The sequence below is a fragment of the Muntiacus reevesi genome, chromosome 1 (assembly GCF_963930625.1).
Source record: "Muntiacus reevesi chromosome 1, mMunRee1.1, whole genome shotgun sequence".
In the NCBI taxonomy this organism is placed as follows: domain Eukaryota; kingdom Metazoa; phylum Chordata; class Mammalia; order Artiodactyla; family Cervidae; genus Muntiacus; species Muntiacus reevesi.
This window is the reverse complement of record NC_089249.1, coordinates 271,971,685-271,988,451: the sequence shown is the minus strand read 5'-3', so window position 1 is coordinate 271,988,451 and position 16,767 is coordinate 271,971,685. Positions and strand designations below refer to the sequence as shown.

At 43.4% G+C, this 16,767-nt stretch overlaps 1 protein-coding gene across 9 annotated transcripts in view; it reads right to left on the bottom strand.

Annotated features, from left to right (window-relative positions):
• CAST (calpastatin) overlaps positions 1 to 16,767 on the bottom strand; it is a 122,653-nt gene that overhangs the window by 72,955 nt on the left and 32,931 nt on the right. For 7 of the 9 annotated variants that reach the window (XM_065918813.1, XM_065918726.1, XM_065918644.1 and 4 more), the window contains exon 3: positions 10,045 to 10,116. In XM_065918813.1, the coding sequence (XP_065774885.1) occupies positions 10,045 to 10,116 (72 nt within the window). Of the gene's footprint in view, positions 1 to 3,044; positions 3,177 to 10,044; positions 10,117 to 16,767 lie in introns of those variants that run through there. The other 2 variants (XM_065919098.1, XM_065919103.1) reach the window with 1 other exon arrangement.

Sequence of the window (16,767 nt, the reverse complement as noted above, 5' to 3'; positions counted from 1 at the left end):
TGTTAAGCTGTAAATGCTCATAAAGCTTAGAGAACAAAAACAAATATTGTTTTCCCTTTTCTGCCTACCTAAGATAAATCTCTATACTCGTGCAACAGTATCTTAGGGCTCTGTTCATATTGAGAAAAAAAAAATCTCTTTTTCAATTCAACAAACATTTATTGAGCAATTACTATGCAGAAGGCACCATGGAAGATGCAATGGTGGTCCAAAGATGTGGCTCTTGTCTTCAAAGCGCTCACAGTAGAGTAAAAAGCTGGTACTCTAAGAACAAAAGTAACCACAGCCAAATGAGACAATATAGTCAAATGAGACTTTAGTGTGTGTTAACTTCACCCACTAAAACTCACTTTTTTAGGAAGTATTTTATGGAGAGCTGTTAAACATGTCCTGAGAAATAACACAGGGCAGTGGTTAAAAGATCAGGCTCTTACTCTCTTGATCTGTAAAGTGGGCATGATAAGGGTATCTACCCCCTCCCTTTCTCATCATCAGATCATGTAAAGTGCTCGACACATGCCTAGAACACAATAATTATCAGTAAGTGTAGTTATAACCATTAATGCTGATTTTTTTTTTTTGCTGTTCAGTCACTAAGTCGTGTCTGGCTCTTTTGTGACCCCATAGACTGTAGCCCGCCAGGCTCCTCCATCCATGGGATTCTCCAGGCAAGAAAACTGGAGTGGATTGCCATTTCCTTCTCCAGGGGATCTTTCCAACCCCGAGATAGAACCCATGTCTTCTGCTTGGCAGGCGGCATCTTAACCCCTGAGCCAATACGCTGATCTAATACAGATTGTGTTGATCTGTTCTTTTTCTGAAACCTATCAAAGTCACTTGGTAATAATTTATTATTATTGCCAAATGTGGACAGGAGGGCACACGGTTAACAATGTCACTTTAGCAATAGGATTACACATAGCCTCCACCCAAATCTCCAAGGTTCAGATGTATGTATGGACTTGCTCAGAAGTCAACCTGTCTTAAGAGATGCTGTAACGGACCCTTAAAGATTGGAGACAATGGGACTGAGTAATTATATTTATGGCTCTCCATAAAAATAGTGTGTCAACTGATCTTAACCAGGGGAAGCAGCACCCAATGAAGGGGTATTTTTAAAATATGTGCACGAGAGCGTTTTTGTCATGCTCTGGCATTTAGTGGGAACAAGACAGCCCCGCCCAGTTAAGAACTGTCAACCCAAATGCCATTAGTACTCTGTTGAGAAACACTGGGTGACTGACATTTTTCAGTTAAAAGCTATTCACAGAGAAAAAAATAAAACACAACTGTTTGTGAAGACCCACTGTACTTTCTCAGTATGCAGATTCAATATATAAAAAAAAACTACAGGATAAAATAGCTCTTTCTTATGAGGCCAGATACACTGATGCTAAAACACATATCCCAGATTCAAACAGTCTCCAAAATAAGGGGACTATGAGGTAAAGAGAAGAGACAAAGATATCTATGTACACAAGAGAACATAGGTTGCGGGCTTTTTATTTAAATAGGACTGAACCATTAAGTGGTTCATATTGTGGGAAAAGTAAATACTTCGAGCTAAGAAGTAGTGATGCATTACAGATAGTTGTTATTATAAACAACAAATAGGAACACAAATATTTGGCTGACTTTACGAGCTCAGTTCAAATTAACTTCCCCTGTTTTCCTAAATCTTTTTCAAATGATCAGTTTACTTGTTCTCTTTTAAACCTTCATTGCTGAGAGAAGAATTATACTCAGTCAATCCATGGACAATCAAGAAACCTAACCGACCATTAATAACTCCTCTCCGCACTGAGAATCTTCTCTCAAAGCATGAGAACTGTAACAGACAATGTTTATAATTGAAGGCACTGCTTCCTAAACACATCAGGCAGTCTGCAAAGTTCACTTTTTTTTTTTAACAGTCATCAAGGGTTCCTGCTGCCTGTACTAGGACTGGCGCTCCTTCCTCACTGCTATTGGCCAGCTACCCTTCTCCATCAGCAGGCAGATGTAGCCTTGGCTAATCTAGCATGATTTTGCTAAATGTCACTATTCTGTTTTAATCTTACACAGGCAGCAATCTCCTCCCCACCTCATTCCCAGCAATAAATACTCTTTAGATACTGAAAAATCAGCGTGCAAAAGTTAAATTCAGTTCCCACAAACATGTCAGGAAGAGGCACTCTTCGTTAGAAAATAAACTTGCCGGCTGTAAACAGCAGGTGCCACTCCTTATCGGCCCTCCCTGCAATGCAGAGGTTTTCCCTCTAGAAAACATCTCATATAGCAGGAACTTTCCAGAACTGCCGATTAAGCAGTTCCATTCCTCTGATGTAGGTACAGGTGGATTCCCTAGGGGACTAGTCAGAGGCCCCAAGGTCCCACCCTTGGAGGACGCTTCTGAAACTCTCAACCTCCTTTTCTCAAGCTGTAAAATGGGAATAAAGAACCAGCCCCGTACGCGTTTATAACTGAGGCACGGGACCACCCTGACAGCGCAGAAGAGACTGTCAAATCCCCACGAAAACATTTTGCATTCTTGAAAGACAGGTACAGAGCACCGCTCCGTGATGTCATCCGACCACAGCCTCAGGTTGCGTTCAAGGAAACAGAACCAAAACAAGTCACAACAGCGGCCACGCCACACCCAGCACGTTATCAGGTACACGGAGAGGTTACACAGTGAGGTCATTCCCTAAAACGGAGGTCATCGCGGCGCAGCGGGCAGGGCGCGGGGCGCGGACGGGGTCTAACCCTCACGATCACAGGGCCAAACCGAATCCACGGAGCGGCTGCTCTTTTTCTGTCTTTCAGCATTTTTCCAGGTCACACAAATCCCTGGTTTTGGAACCCTACCCTGTTCCAGATTCATTCCCAGCCCAGCAGCCGGCCACAGCGGCACCGACGGAGGAGGGGTCGGCAGGTAACCCAAGGGAGCTTAGAACCCACTGGAAGGCGATGGGTCTTAAAGGTCCAGAGACTGGTCAGGGCGCACGGCCAGGCGCTGGGAGCCCGCCGCAGCCTCGGGGCAAGCGGCCGAAATCAGTACTCACTCTGCGTCCGGCTTCGGAGCCCCGGAGACTTCAGCCGGGCTTGGGGGACGTCTGCATTCCCGGCGGCGCTCGGCCCCGCGGTTTCAGTTTGCAGCGGCAGCCGGGCGCGCGGAGAGGGACGCGGCGGGGCGGTCCCGGGACGCGCGACGCAGGCCGCTCCCCGCCCTCCTCGGCCCGCCCGGGCTGCACCGCCCCCGCAGCCCCGCGCGGCTCGTGGAGGGGGCGCTGCCCGCTCTCACGGCGGGGCTGGCATCCCCGGGGCTGCCCAACAGAACAACGCGATGCAGGTCACCCGCTGATGGCAGCGGTCCACCGCTCCAGGGCTGTCTCCCTGCGAACACACGCCCCCAAACGTGGCTTTTTAAACTACCCAGTAAATTAACATTTTACATCCCGTAACAGATTTTGCTTTCTAAAGAGCGGTTTAACAGAACCAAAATTCTACTGAATTACTGTACATTATACATTATGATTAAACATTTCAAAATAAGAATGGACTTTAAGCCACTGAATAAAATAAGAATGCATGAATTCATACTGCCATAAATAAACTTGTTTATATGTATACATATGCTCAGCCAATTCATGGACAATCAAGAAACTTAACTGACCACTGATAAATTCCTCTTGCCCTGAGAATCTTCTCTCAAAGCATGCGAACTGAAACACAAGACAAGGTTGGCCACCTACCCCTCCTTCTGTTGGCCTGCTACCCCTTCTCCATCAGTCGGCAGATGTAGCCTTGGCTAGTCTGGAATGATTTTGCTAAATGTCACTATTCTGTTTTAATCTTACACAGGTAGCAATCACTCCCCACCGCATCCTCAGCAATAAATATCCTTTAGACGCTGAGGAGAGATAAGGAAATGTTTTTCCTTATAGAAGAATACACTTACACTTGAAGTCGCTCAGTCGTGTCCATCTCTTTGGGACCCCATGGACTGCAGCCTACCACACTCCTCTGTCCATGGGATTTTCCAGGCAAGAGTACTGGAGCGGGTTGCCATTGCCTTCTCCAGAGGATCTTCCCGACCCAGGGATCGAACTTGGGTCTCCCACATTGGGGGCAGACGCTTCACCGTCTGAGCCACCAGGGAAGTCAATAGAAGAACGCTAACCAATAAATATAAAATAAGTGATTGGGGTTAGGGAAAACACTTATAAGATTTTAAAGAAATGTGAGAAGCCAGTTTTTCCCAAAGCCATAAATCGGTTACAACAAAGGCTCTAGACAGGGAGCTGGGGGTTGAGTGGAGGAGGGGGTGGTAGTGGGCGGCTGAAGACCAGAAATTCAGGCCTCCCTAGTGACAGCTGAGCGGTGACTCACTCCATGTCCAGCCAAGGCAGAGGTGATGGCCAGCTGGCATTCAGAAGAGTGCTCATCTGGGCAGGCTGGTACCCACATCCACCCAGCAACCAAAGCAGGCGGGGTCCCACTGACTTCTGCAAGGTGTTCCCCACAGCCACCTTATTTATTATCATTTTTCATTTACTTCTGTTACATAAAGGTGGTGAAAGAAAAGCCCTTCCAACTCTAATATTCTATAATTCCCTGAGAAGAAGACCCCGTCCTCAGAATTCTTCTAGATGAAAATGTAGCTTAAATTCCTTTTTGGTTCATGGTCAGTATTTTCTCTGCTTTTTTGTTTCTTAACGTCAGCTTATCAGTGACATTTCAAACAACCAACATGATTTACTTGGGCCACTTCTCAAGAGGGATGAGCCCTGAGTCCCACAGCTCCACGGTTAGGCAGCATATCTCTCTCAATGAGGGTGAGTATGTCTGAGCTCTTCAAGGGTACAGATTAGTAATTACATGGTTGTGAAATAAAACTTCCAAAGATGCTTGTCCTGCAGGACAGGTAGAAAGGGACTCCTCTCCTTGGAGATGAAGAGGGACGGTATTGCTCCCAGATATGCTGTGTCTATTCTAGTCCCTGAGGTTCATCCTTTCTCCCAGTGTGGCCCCCACATCACCTGCATCTGAAAAACTGGAGGGTATTTATCAAATAAAGAAAACCCTGGGCCTTACCCCCTTATGAGGAATCGGATTTTTGTGGCTTGGAACCTGAGAATCTGCATTTTAACCAGATTATCTAATCTGTTAGATAATCTGATTCCCTGATCAGTTTAGGTAATCTAAGATACAAGTAATCTAAATCACCCACATTCAGCACAGTTCAGCATCTCTGCAGCTCAAAATGCAGTAGCCAAACCACCAGCAGCCACTGGGAGCTTGTTAGAAAAGCAGAAAGAATCAGTCTCACCACAGACTTCCTGAGTCAGAATCTGTATTTTAATAAAAACCTCACTGACTGAATATGCACATTAAAATGATACTTACTGCTCTGAATCTTGTTTCCCACACCTTGGTTATTTGTGTATCTGTGTTACCGTGGTTCAGTCACGTCTAACTCATTGCAACCCCACCAACTGTAGCCCATCAGGTTCCTCTGTCCATGGAGCTTTCCAAGCAGGAATACTGGAGTGGGCTGCCATTCCCTTCTCCAAGGGATCTTCCCAACCCAGGGATTGAACCTGGGTCTCCTGCATTGCAGGCAGATTCTCTACTGTCTAAGCCACTATTTTTTTAATCTGGCATAACTATATTTACTTAATATTTTAAAAACAGATTTAACCATGTCTAGCCTTGGCTTCCCTGGTGGCTCAGATGGTAAAGAGTCTACCTGCAATGCGGGAGACCCTGGTTCGATCCCTGGGTCGGGAAGATCCCTGGGAGAAGGAATGGTAACCCACTCCACTATTCTTGCCTGGAAAATCCCATGGATGGAGGATCCTGGTAGGTTATCATCTGTGGGGGTCGCAGAGTCAGACATGACCGAGCGACTTCACCTAGCCTTGTTTTAAGCAAGACTATCCAAGAGATCATGAGTTTGGAAGTTCTACTTTACTTTTTCTAGCACACAAAAACACATGCAGAACTATTGAAGCAAAAATGCTTGCTTACTTAGCAACATACAGAATCATCTCACCCACCACATGTGGTCCAAAGGTTCTGTGGGTGAGGCTGACACTGAACACTGGGATGCCTCCCACAGTATGCTGACTCTATCCACCCCCCACCCCCCCGGCTCCCCTTTACTCACATTATGCATGAGAAGAGTAGGGCTGTGCTGGCAAGGTTAACAAGTATTTATGGCAGAACCAAGACCAAAAGCACAGAAGGAATTCTCTGGTGGGTGCTTATTCCTGCACAGATCTTCTCCCCTCCAACTGGGAGCAAAGCTGTATGTGCCCTCTTCTGTTTAAAAGATCTAATGTTGCTAAATAACCTGTTGTTTGTTGTTGTTTAGTCACTCAGTCGTGTCTGACTCTTCTGTGACCCCATGGACAGCAGCCCACCTAACCAGCTCCTCTGTCCATGGGATTTTTCCTGGCAAGAAAACTGGAGTGGTAACCAGTGATTTTTCCTCCAGTTCAATTAGACACTTCTCCTATTTTCCTTTCCAGAGTAAATAGCTGGCAGCTGACAATACATTTGAAAATCCTCATTATTGAAAACTGCTCAGTCATGTCAGACTCTTTGTGACCCCATGGACTATACAGTCCATGGAACTCTCCAGGCCGGAATGCTGGAGTGGGTAGCCTTTCCCTCCTCCAGGGGATCTTCCCAACCCAGTGATTGAAGCCAGGTCTCCTGCATTGCAGGCAGATTCTTTACCAGCTGGAGCCAAAAGGGAAACCCAGGAATACTGGAGTGGGTAGCCCTTCCCTTCTCCAAGGGAATCTTCCCAACCCAGGGATCAAACCCAGGTCTCCTGCACTGCAGGCAGATTCCTTACCAGCTGAGCCACCAGGGAAGCCCAGCCTATGCACTGCGAGCCGTCCCAGCCCCAGATTCCCCTGCAGCCTGGTTAAGGCACGTGACCCGCACTGGCCAATCAGCTGTGCCTCACACGAGCGAGCCCGGAAATGAGCCGAGTGGAGGCGCCGCCCACTGGTAGGTCTGAGTTAGGAGAAGGGCTTCCAGCCTTCATTTGGCAGCGTCCGCGTTCCCGGCTTCCAGGCCCAAGTGTGATAGGTGCTGAGCTGCAGTGGCGGCGAGGAGGGGCTGCTGCAGGGAGGCAGGGCGTTGTTCCCGACTGTGAAATAGACTCTTTCTGCTGGAGCCTTCTGGACTTCTCTAGGAGCTACCCGCTAGCCCTTAAGAATTCCTGTTTACCGTGAAGTCGTCAGAGTGGATTCCGGTGGGAACGGATAACTTTACCCCGCACATCCTCTTATAGCCACAGTCTTCTGCAGAGACGTTCTTAATGCAAGTTCAACCTCGCTTTCCTCACCAGAGTTAGTTGGTGGTTACAGTAGAAGTTGCCTGAGACTCTTTTAGTAAAATACAACTGCATGACTGATTATGGATCCCAGCTATTATTTAGTAAGAGTCTAATTTCTATAGCCTCATTAGTCCTCATTATTAATTTATAAAAATTCAATTTTAAGCGCTAACCACCTTAAAGTAATGATTTTGAATTAGAAATATCTAGGCCACTTAAGTGTTTTGGATCCTCCAAACCCAGGGCTGCATGGCAGAAGTGATAATTATTTGTACACATAATTATTGATTTTGTAAGAACTCTCATAAAAAATTTCTGCAATACATGGTAACCAGTCTATAATATACAGCTATATACAGCTTACATAAGCTTAAATACTGAATTTTTAATACAGACTAAGTTTTTCTTAGTAATTGTAAAATTGTCACTTACTTTAACTTTTGAGTTGAATGTGCCCAGAATCAAAAAAACCAGAACTAATTCTCACTGCCAATTATATCTACTATTGTCATGTCATATGTTGGGAGAATATCATTTACCTGTGTGCTGTGATAATTTATTGTGTAATAAAAGGCTTCAAGGGGTCACAAATGCTATTAAATGATGCATGGCAATGATCATTTTTAAGTGATGATGATACTGAGGCCTTTGAATCTGGTATCAGAAGACAAAGTTAAAAAACTAAGAAAGTATATATGTATATGTATGCACATATATAAGTGTATATATATATATATGTATGTATGTATTTCTAATACTCTGTAAGAGTTAAAGATATAAAAAGGAAGGCATGAAGAATTAAATCCTGGAAAAACCAATATTCAGGAAATTGGTGAAGGAACTCCAGTCAGGAAACCACAGTGATAAAGAACAATAGAATGGGATCTGGAAGAAGCCAAGGAGGGAATTACAAGTGTGCCAGTAAATCTAAAACAGTCACTGTGTGGCTAAATGTCTCCACCTCCCAGCTATGCTCCCTCCCACAGCTTCCTGAGGCAGGGCAGGTTTGAGGAGAATGGCCAAATTCTTTACAAGAATTCCACCTAGAAATGAGTGGATGATACTCCTGTGTAGAAAAAAGATGTAAAAGGGACTGCTTCTTACCACTAAATTCAAGGGGCGGGGGGAAAGCGGCTGGGAATAAAGGAAACAATACAAAAATACCTAAGTGTGATTTTTCACAACGTACTGACCCTCCAAGAGTTTGAATGAATGAAATGAATAAAGCCCTTTCCAGGCAAGAGATTTGGAAAATGTACTGAAACTCCAAGAGTTTAGGTAATAACAATTCTAGAAACCATTTACAAATGATTCACTAAAAATCTCCCGAGATTGAGGTCTGGCTAATGAAGCTTTGGGCACCTGATTTTCACCGGAAAAGACCCTGATGCTGGGAAAGATTGAAGGCCGGAGGAGAGGGGAACGACAGAGGATGAGATGGTTGGATGGCATCACCGACTCGATGGACATGAGTTTGAGTAAACTCCGGGAGTTGGTGAAGGACAGGGAGGCCTGGCGTGCTGCGGTTCATGGGGTCTCAAAGAGTCAGACACGACTGAGCGACTGAACTAATGAAGCTTCTAATTTTTAGAGGCATAATTTAAGTGCAAGTTAAATAAAAGTCATAATATTAGAAAAGACAGGACATGTCTAGAAAATATATTTTGGCTGGAGGCCTCCAAACGAGAGAGCATGAAGACTAGCAAGGGCAATGGCAGCGGAGATAACCTTGCCCAGCCTCTCCTCACGCCTCAGCTGGGTTTTACTCTGGGAACTTATAAGGGGCTTGGACAGTGGCTAAGGCTCCAGGAGCTCATTAAAATATGAACTCTTCAACAAGCAAGTAACATACACGAATGAGGAAGTCCACAGACCTCCATAGGAGAGCTACCAGTTTCAATGGAAAAAATGCTTATTTTCAATAGTCGTATAGGCAATCCTGAAACAGGTTAAGGTTTGGATAATCTTGGACATACTGGAAGATCACCAGCTGAAGTGGAAGGAGGATAGCTATTTTATATATTGAAAACTACTAGCTAAAAGTGTAGTTACAGCGTATCCTGAAAGATGAAAATCCAATGATTTTTATAATTTGCAAAATTTTGTAGTGTTATATTACCAAAGAAGGCTCAGTCAGAGTTTAAAAGGTCCAGGATTTTTTGTGAACCGGAAGCCTAGGTTTGAACCCTACCTCCATCTTACTGGCTTTGTGATCTTGTTGAGGTTACTTAACCTCTCTGAGCCCACGTTTCCTCAGGTATAATAATTATAAGGTTGTTAGCGGATTACGTAAGATAATTATATAGCACATTTAGCAAGAGCCTGCTATGGTTAATACTCATAAAGATAATTTGAATTATTTTCTGAAGAAGTGGAAAGACTATATTTCTACTCATGGTATGTGCAAAAATCAAATATTATTTGTAAATATTTAAAATAATAATTAATATTTTTGGACACTTACTATTAGATGCCAATAAGAATAATAACACAAATGTCTTTATTAGGTCTTAAATCATCAAGAAATGTCATTAGAAGACATTAAGAAATGTCATGCGTGTTTCTTTGCACCTCCCCCACCAGCACAGAAATGATACTTAGTTCAATTTTCAGTGACATACTTGACATGTTTGCTTTCCTTACAAGTCCCACCCACTAATGATACATCTGTAAAGTAGGTGTCTTTTCATGTCCAAGAAATGACTGACCTTGGTGACTGGGGCTCTTTCACCAGACTGAGTTCTGGAGGGCTGACTGCTCCCGGGGCTTGTTGCTTTCTTCTGAAAAAAAGAAAATATTAGCTTCGATGGGGGAAGATACCTTAACAATGTGGTCAAGCACAGATTTTTCTATCAATACAAATATCTTTTCAAGCAAAATTCAGACTAATATACTCAATGCTGAGCACACAAAAAAATGAAACAAGTTTTTAATTTTTTATATCTTAGCCTGAAGACTATGTAAATATTAAAAAGAAAGAGTGCATTGAATAAATTGCAATTGTTTGGTATTCAATAGTTTCGGAAAACTGCAAAAATCCTCACATGTGCAGGTGCCATTTTCCGCCGCCATGCATTCCCAGAACAGCATCGCTCTCTGGGACAAGGTATGTGCTTTCTCTCTTACCCTGAGCGCTGCAGAGCAGGCGTCAGTACAGCCTGCACAGAGGGTGACTCAGCAGCAAGTATCAAAGATGTAATTCCATGTCCAAGAAACTTACCTTAGGGAAATAATATTACAAGAGCAAAAGCCTTTTTTTCTTCACAGATACTCATCACAGTATTCTAACTTCAAAAAGCAAAAAACAATATAGCTAATAATGAATGTTTATTGAGTTCTTTATTACCTGTATTGTTTTTTTGCTTTTTGAAGTTAGAATGCTGTGATGAATGATAATGAATGTTTATTGAGTTCTTGGTCTTCCCTGATAGCTCAGTTGGTAACAAATCTGCCTGCAATGCAGGAGACCACAGTTCGATTCCTGGGTCGGGAAGATCCACTGGAGAAGGGATAGGCTACCCACTCCAGTGTTCTTGGGCTTCCCTTGTGGCTCAGCTGGTAAAGAATCCACATGCAATGCGGGAGACCTGGGTTCGATTCCTGGGTTGGGAAGATCCCCTGCAGAAGGGAAAGGCTACCCCCTCCAGTATTGTGGCCTGGAGAATTCCATGGACTGTATAGTCCATGGGGTCACAAAGAGTCCGACACAACGGAGCAACTTTCACTTCACTTTCACTGCACATTGAGTTCTTACCATGTATCCGGTAATTGTTCCATCAGAATAAAATTATAGAAACGCTCTAATAATACAACATATTCCAGTACTATTGCAAGTACTCTAAGCATCATCATGTGTAACATGTATATCATATAACATGTATAACATCGTGTGCGACATGTAACATGTATCATGTGTAACAAGTTATTTAATCTTAAAATCACACATTATAAAGCTGTTACTATTGTTATCCTCATTTTATGGGTAAGGAGGTGGAGGAATGGGGTGAGTATATAACTTGGCCGTGGTCACAGTTAGTAAAAAGCAAGATCCATTTCAGACCTTATTCTCTCACCTACTTACACTGCCTCCCACATAAGGGGTCTTGCTACGAACAGCTACAGGATGAAATCTCATGTGGTTGTTTAAAGATCATGTTTAGAAGAACACTGCATTAAATGAAAATATTTTACTTATATTTTACATAAAGAAAAGCCACACTATAAAGTAACATGTGTAGTATGATCTCTGAAGTTCATATGGGGTTCTTTTCTGATAGTGGGGTTAAGAGTGCTTCCTTGTGCTTTTTTTTTTTTTTTTGTATTTTCTTATATAACTATTTATATAACTAGTTAGAACTGGATATGGAACAACAGACTGGTTCCAAATAGCAAAAGGAGTACGTCAAGGCTGTATATTGTCACCCTGCTTATTTAACTTATATGTAGAGTACCTCATGAGAAACGCTGGGCTGGAAGAAGCACAAGCTGGAATCAAGATTGCTGGGAGAAATATCAATAACCTCAGATATGTAGATGACACCACTCTTATGGCAGAAAGTGAAGAGGAACTAAAAAGCCTCTTGATGAACTTGAAAGAGGAAAGTGAAAAAGTTGGCTTAAAGCTCAACATTCAGAAAACTAAGATCAAGGCATCTGGTCCCATCACTTCATGGGAAATAGATGGGGAAACAGTGGAAACAGTGTCATACTTTATTTTTTTGGGCTCCAAAATCAATGCAGATGGTGACTGCAGCCATGAAATTAAAAGACACTTACTCCTTGGAAGGAAAGTTATGACTAACCTAGACAGCATATTAAAAAGCAGAGACATTACTTTGCCAAAAAAGGTCCATCTAGTAAAGGCTATGGTTTTTCCAGTGGTCATGTATGGATGTGAGAGTTGGACTGTGAGGCAAGCTAAGTGCCAAAAAATTGATGCTTTTGAACTGTGGTGTTGGAGAAGACTCTTGAGAGTCCCTTGGACTGCAAGGAGATCCAACCAGTCCATCCTAAAGGAGATCAGTCCTGGGTGTTCATTGGAAGGACTGAAGCTGAAACTCCAGTACTTTGGCCACCTCATGCGAAAAGTTGACTCATTGGAAAAGACCCTGATGCTGGGAGGGATTGGGGGCAGGAGGAGAAGGGGACGACAGAGGATGAGATGGTTGGATGGCATCACCGATTCAATGGTCATAAGTTTGAATAAACTCCGGGAGTTGGTGATGGACAGGAAGGCCTGGCGTGCTGTGATTCATCGGGTTGCAAAGAGTCGGATACGACTGAGCGACTGAACTGGACTGATATAACTACTTAAGTGACAAAAGGATAATAAACAAGGGGGGAAGATAAAATATACAGTTGCTTTCTCCACAAGGACTTGGTATCTTGTATCTTTTATTTATGAATATCTGTGTTTCAGAGAAGCAAGCATATAAAGCTTATAATACAACATGGCGAGATTATGATCCAACATCTACAAAACATGAAGAATGTACTATAAGCATTGAGTACATAGGAGGGGTGATCGTGCTGACTAGGTGATATATAACACCATAAAGAGTTACGTTACCACTTACACACAACTTTGGACACTTTTTGAAAAATATATAATTGAGAACAATTTGGTTGAATTTTTTAACATTTAGAAGATATTCAGTGAAATTTATATTGCTTAATTTTGTGAAACTGTCTGCCACAATTTGAGCTGAAGTCTGAGCTGAAGCCTTGTTTCCCTTCAGGGCAAATACTGTCTTAGCAAGAAGAAAAGATGAAACTCAGCTTGCTGTCCTCCAAGTCCAATGGTTATGTGTCCACTGGCTGACCACTCTCAGAGCCTGCAGGGTACCCCTGATCAACAGCGGGCATGTTTTAGTGGGTGTCTGCGGGCCTTCAGAGGCCTCTGCAGGGGCCCCAGACTCCAAAGTATCACCTGTAGACTACATAGGCTCTCCCAAGCATTCCTGCACTACCATCAACAAGAGGAAGAAAAAAATCCTAGATAAATGTGATAGAAATTAAAGAGGGCTTCCCTGGTGGCTCAGATGGTAAAGAATCTGCCTGCAATGCAGGAGACCTGGGTTTGACCCCTGGGTGGAGAAGATCCCTTGGAGAAGGGAATGGCTACCCAACTCCAGTATTTTTGCCTGGAGAATACCGTGGACAGAGGAGCCTAGAGGGCTACAGTCCATGGAGTTGCAAATGTTCGGAAATGATTGAGCAACTAACATTTTCACTAAAACATTAGTACTTTGGGTGTGACATGGAAGATGGTAAAAGGAGGGGATGGCCTAAATTTTATCCATATCACAAGTCTCTTTTCAAAATATACGGTATCTTAACAAATAGCTTCTGATAACCATAGTGTATAACATGGATTCCATGTAAGGGGTTGGGTATAAGAAATGAAGACAAACATATTGGGGTTATTCATTATAATTTCATTTTCCATTTCAACCTCCTCATTTCCAGTGAGGAGACTGAAGCCCAGAAAAGTCCTCTGCTCCAGTTATTAACTTGTGGTCTCAGCTGTAATCAGGGAAGGTCACGTTGCAATCCTGCACTAACTGAAGTTTCAATTCTCAAATCAGAATGCACATACCAGACCCAGTTTTATTTGTAAATGAATTCTACTTCACCCTGTTAGCTAAGATTTGCCCATAAAGACTAAAAACTTTTGGCTGAGTTATGAAACTGTTAAGTTAAAAATAATTGAATACACATGCTGTTTTTTTAAATAAATTTAACATATATAATGATTTTTATTTTACCTGTGTATAAACTTAAGGTTTACTTTAGAAGGTAATTTAAAAATTATTATTAAATTCAGTATCTTTTAACTCAACTGAGGATAGATATCTCAGTTTTCCTGTGGGTATGACCTTGCTTTGCTCTTTGAGTCATCTGAATTACCTAGTTTACCAAGGACCAATTTAGCTTAGCTGAAACAGGAGTAGAATTTGTAAAAAATGATCATCCATTATCTAATATTTATAGAGCTCTTAATAATGTCAGGCACTTGAAACACAGCACAAGAACTTAGATACACACACATATACACACAGACCCCTTATTCTCAGATTAGTAACCTTACACATTGTTTTGGCCGATATATGACATGGTTCTCTTTTCAGTTGTATTTGACTTCACGCATCTGTTTACTCGGGGCTTCCCTCCTAGCTCATTCGGTAAAGAATCTGTCTGCAATGCGGGAGACCTGGGTTCAATTCCTGGGTCAGGAAGACACCCCTGGAGAAGGAAATGGCAACCCACTCCAGTATTCTTACCTGGAGAATCCCATGGACGGAGGAGCCTGGCGGGCTATATGATTCATGGGGTCGCAAGAGTTGGATACAACTTAGCGACTAAACCACCACCACCACCATCCCTTTAATTACTGGAGAGTTACTGAACCTTGGCTAGAAGCCTGGTTCTATTCTAGGCAGTGGCGATATAATGACCAATTGAACAAAAACAGGTCTTACTCCTGTACTGCTTACATCCCAGTGGGAGGACTCAGACTCAAAATAAGTCAACAAAAACCAAGATGATTTCCGAGAGTGAAGAGTGCTATAAAGATAATAAAACAGGATCATGTAACAGAAAGTGGCTGGCTGAGGGTTCCTTCAGACAGGATAAAGAGTGACACTTGACTGAGATCTGACTATAAATAAATCAAGCATATAAGTGTGGCACAGGGGAAGGGAGGCATTCGAGGTGGAGAGGGTGGCATGGGTAAGGGTCCTGGGGTAGGATGGGCTTAGCAAGCTGGAGGAACAGAAAGAAGTTGCTGCTGCTGAAGCAAGGCGGGGACAGGCATACATGGAACAATGTGATGCCGGCTGCTGAATCAAGATGCTTAGCCCGAAGTGATGTGGGCTCATTATGGGCCCACAGTCAGGTGGGCTGGGATCACCAGTTTCTTCCAGTCTTGGCTTGCTTCCTGCCTTCTCTGGGAACCTACCATCTAGTCCTTGGGAGTCTTTCTGGTCTCCGTGGGAAAAGTTCTCAAAGTCCTTTGGCTTCACATCACCGTGAACTTAAGTTGTGCAGTCTTCCTCACCCTCACCCCCCCTCCCCGCCTCACCATCAGTCCTTAGAAATCCCACTCTGGCCTGCACACGTATCTCACCCAGCTAGGTCTGCACATTCACAGCTCTGACAGGGCTGGGTCTACCTTCGGAAGAATGGAATTCATTTACTCACAGGAAGCGAAAACTCAAAACAAGCTCCCTCCTATAGGATTCTGCCTTTGTCTTAACACACAGACACGCTCTGGTCTCTAAAAGGTTAAGCTATTACATGAGAACGCCAGTACTGGGATAATTCAAAGTTTGAGTTCAACTAATTTTTCTTCGAGGCCACTGAATAGATTTTCCCTTGCCATTCAACCGCATTCCTTCTAACATATACGAGCACGTCTCTGTTTAACTTAAGTTTTATAGAAAGGAAATGGTCAGGAACAGTCTGTCTGTGGCTGAGTCACTCTTCCTGGCAGGCCCAGCCTGTCATAGGGCCTCAGTCTTAAAAACAGTTGACAGGGTCAGAAGTATAACCATCCACACCAAATCTGCCTCTATTGGACTCTGACTCCAGGACATCAGGTCTGGTCCATTTATAGGAAATTTGTGTGATTTTTTCCTACTCAGGTGCAGACTCCTGAGAAGACACAGGCCCTGTTTCCACGGACCATGAATCCACACCTTCTGCTAGAAGCTGCCTCTCCCATCTCGAAAGAAGTACAGAGTCTGCCGGCCAGGAGACCCATAAAACAGGCACCTCATCTTGAGCAGACAAGATGGATAAAGTATGCACAGATTACATCCATCCTATCCGCTGTTGCAGGAGGACATGAAAGGAATTAATGGCATGCCTTTCTTGGATGTTGGTTGTGGTTCATAACAAAAGTTTTTATTGAATGAATTGGAACTCAAGTCTCAAAGTAAGAATTCAAGTTTTTAAAGTAACAATGAAATTCCGAGAGCCAGGCAAAGCTGCTGCGTCACTGTCTTCTAAAATCTCAGGAAAGGCCCCTTAAGTGAGGCCTCATGCTAGCCTGAGACCTGAAGACCTCACATAGAAAAGTACCAAATCCTCTAGAATAATGGTCCTGCTGTTTGATATATGTGGCAGAAAAATCCTGACTGTGACCAAATGCCAGCTGTGAGACCTTGGTCAAGTTTATGAGCACTTCTAAACACTCACTTTCTCACCTGAGCAATGAAAATAACCCTACCTGTATCTCAGAGAGAGACTGAGAGGACTGTATGAGATGAAGTGTGGCCTGAAGTCTGTGGCTCACAGGTTAGAAATCCCTGCTCTGGGGAAGGGAGAGGTCCAAGGCCTTGAACCAGTGGCAGTGGGACAGACTTATCAACACAGGGTAACCCCTGTGCATCTAATTTTAACTCATGATGGGTCTTAGTGGCTGCTGA